This window comes from Tubulanus polymorphus, chromosome 1 (genome assembly GCF_964204645.1).
Source record: "Tubulanus polymorphus chromosome 1, tnTubPoly1.2, whole genome shotgun sequence".
NCBI classification, from domain to species: domain Eukaryota; kingdom Metazoa; phylum Nemertea; class Palaeonemertea; order Tubulaniformes; family Tubulanidae; genus Tubulanus; species Tubulanus polymorphus.
This window is the reverse complement of record NC_134025.1, coordinates 26,289,318-26,302,280: the sequence shown is the minus strand read 5'-3', so window position 1 is coordinate 26,302,280 and position 12,963 is coordinate 26,289,318. Positions and strand designations below refer to the sequence as shown.

General features: G+C 37.5%; 3 protein-coding genes across 5 annotated transcripts in view; 2 read left to right on the top strand and 1 right to left on the bottom strand.

Moving 5' to 3' along the window:
• LOC141904632 (protein transport protein Sec61 subunit beta-like) overlaps positions 1-12,963 on the bottom strand; it is a 110,784-nt gene that overhangs the window by 63,227 nt on the left and 34,594 nt on the right. The gene's annotated exons all lie outside the window — the stretch shown is intronic.
• The window catches only part of LOC141904620 (transmembrane protein 179-like), a 35,938-nt gene that overhangs the window by 6,637 nt on the left and 16,338 nt on the right, over positions 1-12,963 (top strand). The gene's annotated exons all lie outside the window — the stretch shown is intronic.
• LOC141915233 (uncharacterized) lies at positions 1,114-2,435 on the top strand. Its single transcript, XM_074806698.1, has 2 exons — positions 1,114-1,926; positions 2,406-2,435. The coding sequence occupies exons 1-2, from the start codon at positions 1,132-1,134 to the stop codon at positions 2,433-2,435; spliced, it is 825 nt and encodes a 274-aa protein (XP_074662799.1). The 5' UTR covers positions 1,114-1,131.

Here is a 12,963-nt window from a genome sequence, read left to right as displayed (position 1 = left end):
ATACAAGCTACACAGGCAGGAGCGAGCTGCGTCAACTTCGATAATGAAAAATTATCCGCTCTTCATATAAGCACTAAAACGAGGAAAAATCCGGCCTCGAAAAACAACAGTTGCGCGTTCTGCAAGGGTCCACATACGGCGTTCTCATGCGATATAATCGTTAACCCAAAAAAGCGACAAGACATCATAAAGGCAAATCGTAAGTGTTATAACTGTTTTGGCAATCACATGGTAACAGCTTGCCAATCGAAATATCGTTGTAAGGTTTGCAAAGGCAAACACCACACTGCTATTCATATAGATCGAAATACTGATACGCATATTGAATCAAAAAATATTCATGTCAATATAGCTCCAACTTCAAGTCCTGTTCTCTTGAAATCGGCTATTGGTCAAATAAATTATGGTTCGAATTCGACCACGGTAAATATCTTGTTTGACGAAGGAGCGCAGTGCTCATTCATCACTAAAAAGTCGGTAAATGAATTAGGTGTCCGATTGGACAAATTTGAAAAGCAAGATGTAAGTATTTCCACCTTTGGTGACAATTCGCCTGGGGCACGTACTCTACGGAGTATAGATTTAAGACTTCGTACGCGTAAAGGCGAAATTGGTTTACGTGCATTAGTTGTACCGGAAATATGTCCACCAATTCAGAACAATGTAAAACTTGCTGTGACAAATCACCCGTACCTTCGAAATTTACCATTAGCACCGTACGTCAACACCAGCAATTGTGAAATTAATCTATTAATCGGTGCTGATTATTACTGGTCGATCGTAGAGAATGAAGTGGTTAGAGGAGCTGGCCCGACAGCTGTCAGTTCCAAACTCGGGTTCCTTCTATCAGGACCCATCAATTTGAATGCGAATACATCGGTACTCCATACTACCTGTCTTTTGAATACTATACATTCAAACGATGAATTCTCAAAATTATCTAACTACTGGGATCTTGAAGTAATTGGCATCAAGGAAACGATTAAATCTGAAACAATGAATTTTGAAACGTATCGAGACAATTACCTTAAACGCGATACCAGTGGTAAATATATAGCGAATTTACCTTGGAAAGAAGATTATCCACCGCTCCCTACCAATTTTGATATTTGTACCGCTAGAACTAGATCTATGGTTAAACGCTTGTCTCCAGAACTGAGGCAGACATATAATGCGATAATAGCAGAGCAACTTTCACGCGAATTTATTGAGATAGTAGAAAATGATGACAAGAGCCAGGGCCATTACATACCCCACCACTCGGTTAAAAAGGAATCAATCACAACACCGATTAGAATTGTTTATGATTGTAGTTGTAAACAAGGGGATAATCCTAGTTTGAACGACTGTCTGGAAAGCGGTCCTTCATTAATAAATGATCTTGTGCAGATATTAATCCGCTTTCGCACGAAAAACGTCGCATTTACAAGTGATATTGAAAAGGCATTTTTAAATGTAAAACTCGGTGAAAACGATAGAAATTTCACAAAATTTCTATGGCTATCAGATCCTACGGATCCCGATAGTCCCTTCAAGGTCTATCGTTTCAAATCAGTACTTTTCGGGTCCACTAGCTCACCATTCATCTTAAATTCTGTAGTGAAAACGCATCTACAGTCCGAAAATACAGAAATCTCAATCGATATGCAATCAAACATATACGTCGATAACGTTCTCAGTGGCTCTCATAACGCTAAAAAAGCAATTGAATATTTTGAAGAAGCCACGAATACTATGAGCAGGGGTGGATTTATTTTGAGATCATGGGCTACAAACGACCCAGAACTAAGATCGTTGATAAAACAACAGGCAATGGGTGAGAATAATGAAATCGTCAATGTCGTAGGGTTACAATGGGATACGATTAGTGATACTCTTCAGTTTTCAAAGGCCATAAAAGACCCAGCTATGTGCACTCAGTCTGTGGTATCTAAGCGGGAAGTTGTGAGCGTAACAGCGTCACTATTTGACCCCCTTGGTCTCCTCTCGCCTGTGCATATTCAAGCTAAAATGTTTATCCAGAAATTGTGGCAATCTAAACAAACTTGGGATGAACCCTTATCTGATGAATTATCATCACTCTGGTTTGAAATACATCAGCAGTTATACGCCTGTCAACATACAGCTATACAAAGACCATATTTTGGTCAACCGACTAGTGAATGTGAACTACACATTTTTGCTGATGCCAGTCCCAATGCTTATGGGGCTGTAGCTTATCTGAAAACTGACAAATCGACTTCAATCATTATGGCAAAATCACGGGTTAAACCATTAAAAGAGGTTACTATCCCTAGACTTGAATTATTGGCAGCACTGATCGCTGCACGGCTCGCGAAATTTATCCGTGATGCATTCGACAAGTCAAATTTAAGTTTAACAAAATGTGTTCTTTGGTCCGATAGTCAGATCACAATACATTGGATTCGGAGTGAGAAGAAATTACCCACATTCGTCGAAAACAGAGTCCGTGAAATTCGGTCTGTCAAATTTGACATAATCAATTATTGTCCTACAAAGGACAACCCTGCTGATCTCTTGACTCGGGGCATCAATACCCAAGACTTGGATAATAGTAGATTATGGTGGTTTGGACCAACTTGGCTGCCTAATGGCGATTGGCCAATTGATCGATTGAATAATTCAACTGTACTATATTGTTCAGTAAATAATTCTGAATCGCACTCTCAACAATGTGCAGAATTAGCTAGTACTAATTCTATCTCAGTTCTATCAACTACCGCAACTCCATCAGAACCGTCTGGAATACAAAAAGTAATAGATGTCGAGCAATTCAATTCGCTGAATAAATTACTTCGAGTCACAGCATGTGTACTACGCTTTATTTCTATTATGAAGAAGACATGTCAACCTAGACATAATCATATTACCGTGCCAGAAATACGTTTGGCTCGTACTACGTGGGTTCGCTCTTTGCAAGATGACGAATTTTCAAATGAAATTAAATGTATTCAGAAAGGGGGACGAGGTACCCAATTGACTAAACAATTAAACCTATTCACTGATAAAGAGGGTTTAATTAGATGTGGCGGTCGTTTTCAAAACGCGAATCTTAACTACAACGCTAAGTACCCAATATTATTGCCATCGAAGCACCCATACACAAAATTAGTAATTAGTGACGCCCATAAAATGGTTCTACACAGTGGGTTACAATCAACTTTGTGTTACATACGTCAATCATATTGGATACCAAGAATTAGGCAAATAGTTAGCCCAATTATTAGAAAATGCTCAGTTTGCATTAGACATGATGGTAAATCATATCGTGCGCCAATCACGCCTCCGTTACCTGCCTGTAGACTAAAAGAAGCTCCACCCTTCACCATCACAGGCGTTGATTTCACTGGCCATTTATACTATCGCACGAAACACTCAAAACAGAACAAGGCATACATATGTTTATTTACATGCGCCGTTTCCAGGGCAATACATCTGGAAATAGTCACTGATCTGACGCCTGCTTCCTTTATGAGAGCATTTCGCAGATTTGCCAGCAGGAGGTCGTTGCCAAGTCAATTGATCTCTGATAATGGTTCAACATTTTTGTCTGCAGAAAACGATATCAAAGAAATATTCAAATCAACAAAAGTCAGAAACTTTCTGTCTAACAAACTTGTTACTTGGACATTTATACCGAAACGCGCGCCATGGTTTGGCGGATTTTATGAAAGATTAGTCGGTATAACAAAAAACACTTTGAAAAAAGTAGTTGGTCGAGCGTGTATTACCTTGGACGAATTGTCGACTCTAATTACTGAAATAGAGGCTACAATAAACGATCGTCCTCTAACGTACATGACAAATGATGACGATGAGATCATTCCCTTAACTCCATCACATTTAATTTGTGGGAGAATGATTACTCTGTTACCTCAACCGGTAGTTGAAGAAAACGAACTAATTGATCCGAATTTTAACTTACCGTCCATCGGTTTCTCCGACGCGAACAAACGCATGAAATACTTAGACAGTCTTTTCCAAGATTACTGGATACGGTGGCGAAATGAATATTTGCCAACCTTAAGGGAAAACCACTGTCAGACGCTAAAGCGGGGTGGAATTACGGAAAATCATGTCAAAATAGGCGATATAGTGATCGTTCATGATGACTCAAAAAAGAGAATCTTTTGGCAACTCGCTATCATTGAAGGTCTGAACAAGGGCAACGACGGTCTTGTGAGATCCGCGGTAATTCGTACTAAAAGCGGGATTACGAATAGACCCCTTAAAAAATTATACCCCTTAGAAATCAATTCTGATAGTGGTGAGAAAATGAATGATGAATCATCGCCACTAATTAGTAATATTCAACCCCCAATGAAAATAAAACGAAATGCAGCATTGAACGCTAGAAATAAAATAAAAAACTGGTGTGACAAACTGGTCGACTAATGCACAGGTTCAGCCTAATCAGAGTATAATTCAAACTTATGTTCATAATGTTTCTTAATATGAGTTAATTTCATTTTTGAAGATTTATAATGTTAAGAACATGTTCTTCTATGTTTTTCAATTATTAAAATGTGTAAATGACGATCACCATAGTATATATGTAAAATTTAATGTTAATTGAAATGTAAGTTGAATCTTAACAGTGAAAATCATGTATGTATACATTCAAGCACAAATTGTATTAATGTTGAAATACTATGTAATTTCCTTTCTATTATATACCTGAATATATATCGGAGTAAATGTTCTTTTTATTTCTGATATTCACATGTTTTTAATTTCAAGAATACGTCAATCAATATTGTAATCTGTTATCTCATAATAATGCTATACAATATCCTAGTTATCATGTATACACCTATATTTTAGTTGAGACACAACGCAATGTCAAAGTTTAACGTCAAAGCTTAATGTCAATGTTTAATGTCAAAGCAATCTCAGTTTTGTGTTAAATGAAGATTAAGAGTAATGCAAACTTAATGTATCGAAGATTTAGTGATTCTGATATGAAATTGGAAATTGATTAATTTCTCATTTTTTACGTAGGCTTATTAACCTCATAGGTATTCCTAATAGCACATAGGCATTATACATCCTATCTTTTCTTCCCGCCGCCGGGAGTGTTTCGAAAGTTCGGTTACTAAGCCGCTCATCTGGTTTGTGTTTATATATTTACTGTGGATGACATCTTGTTTATGTTTATTCTCCATCTATGTGAAATAAAATCAGTCACTTCCAAGGTTTCGTAGTAACCAGACGTGTTGCTTCTTTCTCTCGGATCTGTCCCCTCTGGTCGAATCGAACCTTTCACGACACACCCGCCCTGAATGATTCAATGAAACATTTAAGTACACTTTCAGTATCTAACCAATCGACATAAAATTCTTTCATGAAGATTCTACAACCTTCTCTTGCTCAAAAATTTACTATGCTGAGATTTTTTACACAGTTTGGTGCAAAGCATTTTCTCTATACTAGCTGCTTCCTTAAGGTCGATTGAGGCCTTAATAAAATTTCCAAGTTGCAAATCTGCTCCAAGAATGTAAGAGGGAAACACATCCTATACTATATGAAATGTATATTGAAGATGCACCATGCAGCAGGTTGACATTCTTCTTACTTCTTTTGTTTTCCTATAATAACATCTGTTAGCTCTGTTATTGGGATATATATTTTACTCTCGCCTTTCCCTCGTCTTGTCGGTGGCCTACTAATATATATTCTTATATATCGCTGAACGCGTATAGACTGATTTGCTACGCTACTCGGAAACCACGCTTAACCGGCAAACGAGGAGCAAACAGCTGCCGGCGAAGGATGATATCTCAAAAAGAATGCAAAAACTGCACGTAATTTTGAAATCATTTCAGTTATTTTGGACAGAAAGAGATTTATTTATCGAGTATTTATAAACTTAGGTCTACGGACTAATTATTGAAATATAAGTCTAATAGCTTTTTCCATTAGCTAGATTGCAAAGCTTCTGCAGGTGCGTGTGCAGTTGGAAAACACAATCGATTTCAGAATTAATAATTAATCCAATCGCCGATATTTTACTCATGAAAATTGCTTAGAAAAAATTTTTTTCATTACAAATACAGATAAGAATGAAAAAGCAACGTTCCAGCGAAATAGAATAGTGTTGACTATTTGAAACATGGAATGATTTTTTGCTAGGGTCATTCATGCGATACACGCTGACTGTAAAATTTTTTTATAATAGCGTGTACCCGTTAATCTATAAGAGTATTGATATTCTAGGGAATAATTTTTGATATAGATGTTAAGGTATCTTCAGTGATAACAACCTAACGACATCTTGAGTTCAACGTCGTTCGCTCCAATTATTAATCCCAAGATTTCAACTTCCGCACTATTCATCTTCTACCCATTGCCTTCCTCGTCTTTTGAAGTACGCAGCTAGTCACGCTTTCCGTACTACTCCACCACGACTCATCTTCTGCACTTGGCCATTCGATTTTCTTTCTTTATTGAACTAGACTTAATGCCTGGCATTCCATTAAGCAACTTGATGCACTGTGACAAAGATTCACTAACCACGGATATGTTTGCCACTGTCATCCGTTGAGACTAAATCGCTGAATTTCAACTTGCATCTCATCTTCATCCGTCCGTTCATGACCTGTGCTCGGTGAAGCCTCTTCGATGCAGTTGACATTTCTTATCTTGACTAAGCTTACCGTTGGGTAATTCTTGCATATACCTTGACCAGTAGACCGATGATGACCATTAGTCTCAGGAAGCATAATCGATGAGAATAGTCATCGTAATGCTAAAGATGCTAGTGCAATGCGTTACTGTAGAATCAATATGCAATTAGACATTAATTAAGTCAGTTTCTGTCTGGATATCGGACTTACGTCGTATATATCCAGAACTTTCCTTGCTAACTTTTCCAGGCATAAGCATTTGTCCACTATTGAAAAAAACTCGGAGAAAGAAAATGCAGAATATTCGTCAGTAGATGATATTTCAAAAATCATTATAGCAATTCCAAGCAGTGGGAAACGAATTTTATGAACTATCGCCTGAATTGTTATCATCATAGGCATACGTGAATTATGATAGAGCGATACGAGAGTGTATTTGAAAGATGGCAGGTTATAGATTCATTACAGAAAAAGAGTACCCAACATCAGTTTAACAAATCAACAATACTAAAGCCGCAACAAAACTGCTACATTACACTGAATAAACATATTCGTAACATCATCGTACTTTTTGTAGGTTGATACCGCGGAGTAACCGGGTTTTGTACCCCAGTAAAAATGAGTATGATACACAGCAAAAATATGCGGCTAACTCCTTCGCAAATACAAGTTAGTTTTAACGTGATTTGACATAGAATTCAACGGATGTCCCAGCGTGCGACGGTGATGCTACATGTATTACTTGACAGCTAATTTAATTAATTAGATCGGCTGTCAGAACGTCGTTGCTTGTTTGGTTATAGAAACGAACGTTTTTTAGTCGCTTACCGGGGCTAGCTAAAAGAAAATTAGTCGATTCGCATTCGATGGGAATGTCAATCGAAGTAAATCCAAAATATACTTTCATCTTCTTCATTGCGTTCTGTATCCAATTTCCTTCTGAAAGATGGAATATATGTCTGTTATTGTCTGTTACTCGCACGAATTTTATATTTGTTTCCTTAAGAAGCCACATTTAACCTTCACCTAGTGCATGGAAATGCTGTGTATCAAATTATATTTCATGCATATGCCGCTGAGAAGTCGTCGAGATGGCTTCATTACCTGCGTTTGTGGTCTTCGACGAGAAATATTACTCGTCAACCGGGTTTCTCGTCTCCGTATTTTCTATACAGGAAACTCAATTTGTGAATACTCAAATGCCGAAATTGCCATCATCAAAGTGAAATGCAAAAATGCAGTTTATTCGAATATCATCTTCGTTTCGTCAATCGAAAGTAATTTATAGCATTTCCAATCGAGTTCTATTTGGCTGTTGGTGTTTCTATACACGTAACACTAATTCCATCTTGCAGAATTTAATTGAAACAGTTCACATGGAGGAAATAGTAGGAAATAGTAGTTTTCAAACGCGAAATCATTCTATAGTATGCAGAATCAATCATCAGGGGAACCCATGGGTAGAAAGATAGATAGATATAAGTACGCATGAATCTTTTATGGACCTCGCAGCTAGAGCTTGCACGAATCCATGTAGATTATTATTCAATGAAATTACTAGATGTCACCATCGATCCTATCTTGCCAATTATGGAAAGTTAGATAGGAAAAGGTGCTTTATAAACAAATATGATTTTCTTCTTACCATTATTTGGTAGTTTCGCTTCTCCGTTTCTATTCTTCTGTACCTTTAATTGTAGCATTGATATTGACTTCCTTAAATGTGAATTATGTGAATCGGTGTTGTTTTTCTGGGTGTAAGGATCAACAACTCGACAGTATATCAAATATATGTGATCATTGGGTTGAGAGCTATTTACATATGATAATCTTCATTCGCAGTTACCACTCAAAATGTTATCTAGGAGTCGAATATATAGTGATGGCAATATATTCAAATCTTGTGCTGCAGGCGTTGTAGAAATTTTGATGTGAAGAAGATGATGATTTCCTTTCGAGAATTAAATGCACAAAATATATAGACGACGAGGGATTTGTGTAATTCTCGTCACGACGCTGATAAGGCTTCTTCATATCCCTGGCGGCCACAGTAAAGCCCTGTCTCAAGGCAGGCACGTGATTGCCCCAGCATCTCAATTCTTTTTGATAATTTGATTGAATTTTTTATATCTTGGTTGAATATTTCATACTTAATTTGTGTCAATTATCCAAAATAGGATATCGAAAGAAAAATCCTGGAGGTTTTCGGACGCCAATTGATCATGTTAGTTATGTGTTTCAAGTTTTCTGCCAATATTGTATGATAGAACTTGCGCCCAGCATTGATATCGTGTTTGACCTCATCGGTACATCTGAAATCAATTTTCATGAGATGGGACTCATTTGAATCGTTGCTCTGTCGATATGTTGTGACTGTTTGGTATATTGGCTAGTTGATATTTCACAGTGCGCCGATGTACATATCGATAAAGTTTGTAACAAGCTGCGAATGCTTCAATTTCCCTGTCGATACGGACGCGGAATTGCCTATCTATGCTCTGAAAACGATCGAAGTATATATCTGCTTTATTCAGACGTCCTCCAGAAAGCTTCATTCATTTCGTAAGAAGTCGTCGATTTTCGTTAACAACGTCGTTCCGTCGCATCTGCAATACTTTTTCATGTCGCATTGCAAATATGTCGGTGTTTTCATATCCAAGAAGAAATGATTAATGTTGCTCGCGTATTTGCATTGGGAAGTTCCGTGAAGCAAGGTACATATCTTTTACAATAAACTCGTCTGATTCTCCTTAGAAATGGCGGTATTTATACTAGAATATCAATACCATATGAGTATATTCTTGTAGATGTATAGCATCGTTTAAAGATGGATATGGATATTGTCTCGAATCAAACGATAGACACATCTATTCCTCAGAATTGTTCATTTCATTTGCTATCTTCTATTACAATATAAGATTTGATAAGGCGAGAATCACTGTATATGTCTGGGCCTTCCTGTCTTAGAGGCTTATTCTGAGGGTAGAAAAAGGCAAGCATGACACCAATCCAAAATACAGTGGATACGGTCAACGTCTTCGCCCGCAGTCAATTATTTTACTATTGCCTCGATCTATATAATTTATCATCGTCATTTTCTTTGAAACCTGCCTCAATCTCTATATTCATCATTTCTTTAAACCTGCAACTTGTTTTTCGCACGCAAAACGACGATACTACGACTGCAAATCAACATCGCAACATCTAATCGATATGAATATGATACAGAGAAAATCGAAAAAGGTTGTTTCAAAAAGCTGTCGTGCATAGCGTTGTTGTCATCCACAAAATTCTTGATATTATGATTAGCTAAGCTGTTTCATTTAAAAAGTCTTTCTTCTTGATGATTATGAACATAAAAACAGCAATGTTAGCATAGCGCTTATCATCTGTTGATATATTAAACAGTTTATATTTTCTAAAGCGTCTTGGGCGTTTATGTACCGCAGATGTACAAGACTTGCAGAAAATATTCACTGTTTACGCATCAATCAACGTTATTAAGCCTAATCTCAGAGTGCATATTTTTCGCTAATAATTTCCAGGGTTTTTTGCGCCTACGGCTCGTTATTAGGCTGTTTTCTGACGTAAGTCCACGTAATAAATGATTTAGGGGGTGCATTTAGATCGTGTCTACAAATAACCTCCGGTCTCGGATAAAAAGAGTATTTCACTGTGCATGGTTACTCATTCATGTGAGGGACTGCAGGAAACGGCCTATGGTTCCTTTGGCGCCATTCACTCAACGAGTTAATCGTCAGGTTTTGCAAGCTATATATCGACTGTAAATGATGATGAATGGTAGAAAATATGCCTAATTCATCTCTTGCACAATACGGTGGCCGCATATTAGGGATCATCAGGTGGCCCGCATTATTTATTGGTCGTAATAAACCAATTAAATGATCTCATTAGAGATAAACGATGTATAGCCGTAAGGAAAAACTAGCTGAAAAACTCGCTGAAATACTCGCGTATACCAGGGCGCTTCACACACTAACTCTATCTGTTAAATCTAGTCAAATGCGATCATTTTGTGTGATTTAAGATGCAAATATCTAGCCATTTTGAATCAGTCTCTTCTATTCGCTACTATACATAAATTTTCATTAGCGTCCCTCTGAATTATTGTTTATCGACACTACGAATACAGAATATTATCGACAGAAATTCACTGAAGTCGTCCGTAAAATTGATTGATAACTAATAAATTCATTCTTCGCAATTAAGCCCGTCCAATCGAGAATGTTTTCTTTGCCGCATCGAGGCAGAATCTTTAAGAGATGTTATCGAATATAGCACACATTTTGTTCCTTTCAGACATGGACGGTAGTTTGCACTCGGTATCAAAGGCGTTGTGTACATCGTGCAAATGCACTTTCTGTATGCCAGTCATAGGTCCACAGAAATTCGCTTCAGTAACCCTTCGACTTATGACTTTTTATGCTGCGAAGCTTTAACTTTCTAAACAGCTAAATCTTCATCGTTGGTAGGCGTTAAAACTTAAGTTCACCATCTTTCATGTAAACTGGTGCATTTTTATATACACCTTAAAAAACGAAGAATTCCTATTTTCAAAATTAGTCGACATTTCCTAATATGGGTTTCATCTGCCTGCTGCATGCCAGTTGGCGTATGACACACGAACTTGGCCTGAAATCTCTCGGAAACTACAAAACACACTTTCATCATTGACTTCAAACGAACTTGTTCCGTGTCCCTTTCGATTAATGAGACGGAAATATCCACATTGCATCTTCTTCTCAACGATGTTAGTAAGTAAGCAACACTGGTTTTTTGGTCAGTGCTCTTATTAGTTGAGATGCTATGTCGTGGATTTTCTTTCCAAATACTCCATAAGTCGAGCCGTATATCGTTTGAAACAGAGTCATGGATATTTATGACTCTGTTGCAAACGACATTTTTCTAATTTCTTTAGGGGTTTGCGATTATGTTTTGAGTTAATAATTTTTCATTCTATTTTATTTTGCTGACGTATCATCTTTATATTTCGTGTCTCAGAGGATGTTAAAGACGTGTCTCTGTATACCAAGACTTTACCGACGCAGGTACGAGGAATTATGTTGTCAATTTCTATTCACAGTGCTCTTTAAAGTAATTCTATAATACTCCATTCACAATCCCCGAAGGATCTTTGTGTTTCATGCTTTGTGGAATTTTTAGAAATGATTTATATCTCCAATGATCTCCAATTTTCAAAATTTGATCTAAATATGACTGTTGGGTGATATCGTGGCCTAATTTCGCCAGCTTATTACAAGCTCATTACAGTAATGATATGAATATGTTTCATGTAGATCGCAATTGGCTGCTGACAATGAGCTAACTATTCGCACGATTCTATATATTGATCTCTGCTGTTTATCGTACCTTTGATTCATCCGTAACCTAATTATGGTTCGAGTAGTGAGTAAAAGAGAGTAGCAATAAGAAGGGTAATGGCGTGGAGACGTCACTTGTTACAGATCATTGACTACTTCATCCCTCAGATTCACCACATAAACACACCCAGCTGCGGGAAGCCATGTCCGTAATTTCATTCATGCGATGTGTAATTGGGAGAGTTGTCCTGATCTCTCGAATTGCAATCTATCTAACGAAATGTTATTAGCCAATCATAATCGTATTAGCGGAATTGTCCCGAATTGTCTGCCGTATTCCCGATAATTCCATCTCGCCAACATCTCCGAGAATCTCGCATCATATTTTGTCCCCAGCAACAAATTATGAGCGACGACGTGAACAAAATTCATCATTTTCAGCTCTGACAATTAACGAAACATATTCAAATTCTGGTTCAATTAACATATCATTTTCTTAGATGATGTAGGCTCAGTTAAGTTGGCCACCCAAGGGAAAATGTCCTGCACTACTACCCGACATCAATTTCTGCCACGGAAAGCTATTAACATCGGCATAATAAGATCAACATATGTCCCAAGAGGCTTTTTCTTTTGAGATAGGTTCTGCATCAATTTCCTTTATTCGATCGCGACGACCCTGTCAAAGATTACTTGGAATTGTTTTTATTTGCTATATTAAGACTGGTTCAATGACACTCATTAGTCCCTCAGTCCTGCTATGATGGACAAGAACAACCTCAATTGCTCACAACGTCGGGTCTTGCAGTACTTTGTAGTATACCCTAGATGTTTGTGAATTTGTGCTATGTTTCTGATATAGTTCTCCGGTCGGGTTGGTTCGATTATATCGCAGTAATTGGTATTAGAAGCTAGTGTACGGGATTTACTAAACTGTTGGATATTGCGGATAACGCCTGCAGGGTTCCGGCGAT

Excerpts from the sequence above, each read along its gene's own strand:
- LOC141915233 (XM_074806698.1), top strand. The coding sequence starts at position 1,132 with ATGGTTAAACGCTTGTCTCCAGAACTGAGGCAGACATATAATGCGATA. Across the intron at positions 1,927-2,405 it reads CTATGTGCACTCAGTCTGTG|TCAGATCACAATACATTGGA; the intron begins GTATCTAAGCGG and ends TTGGTCCGATAG.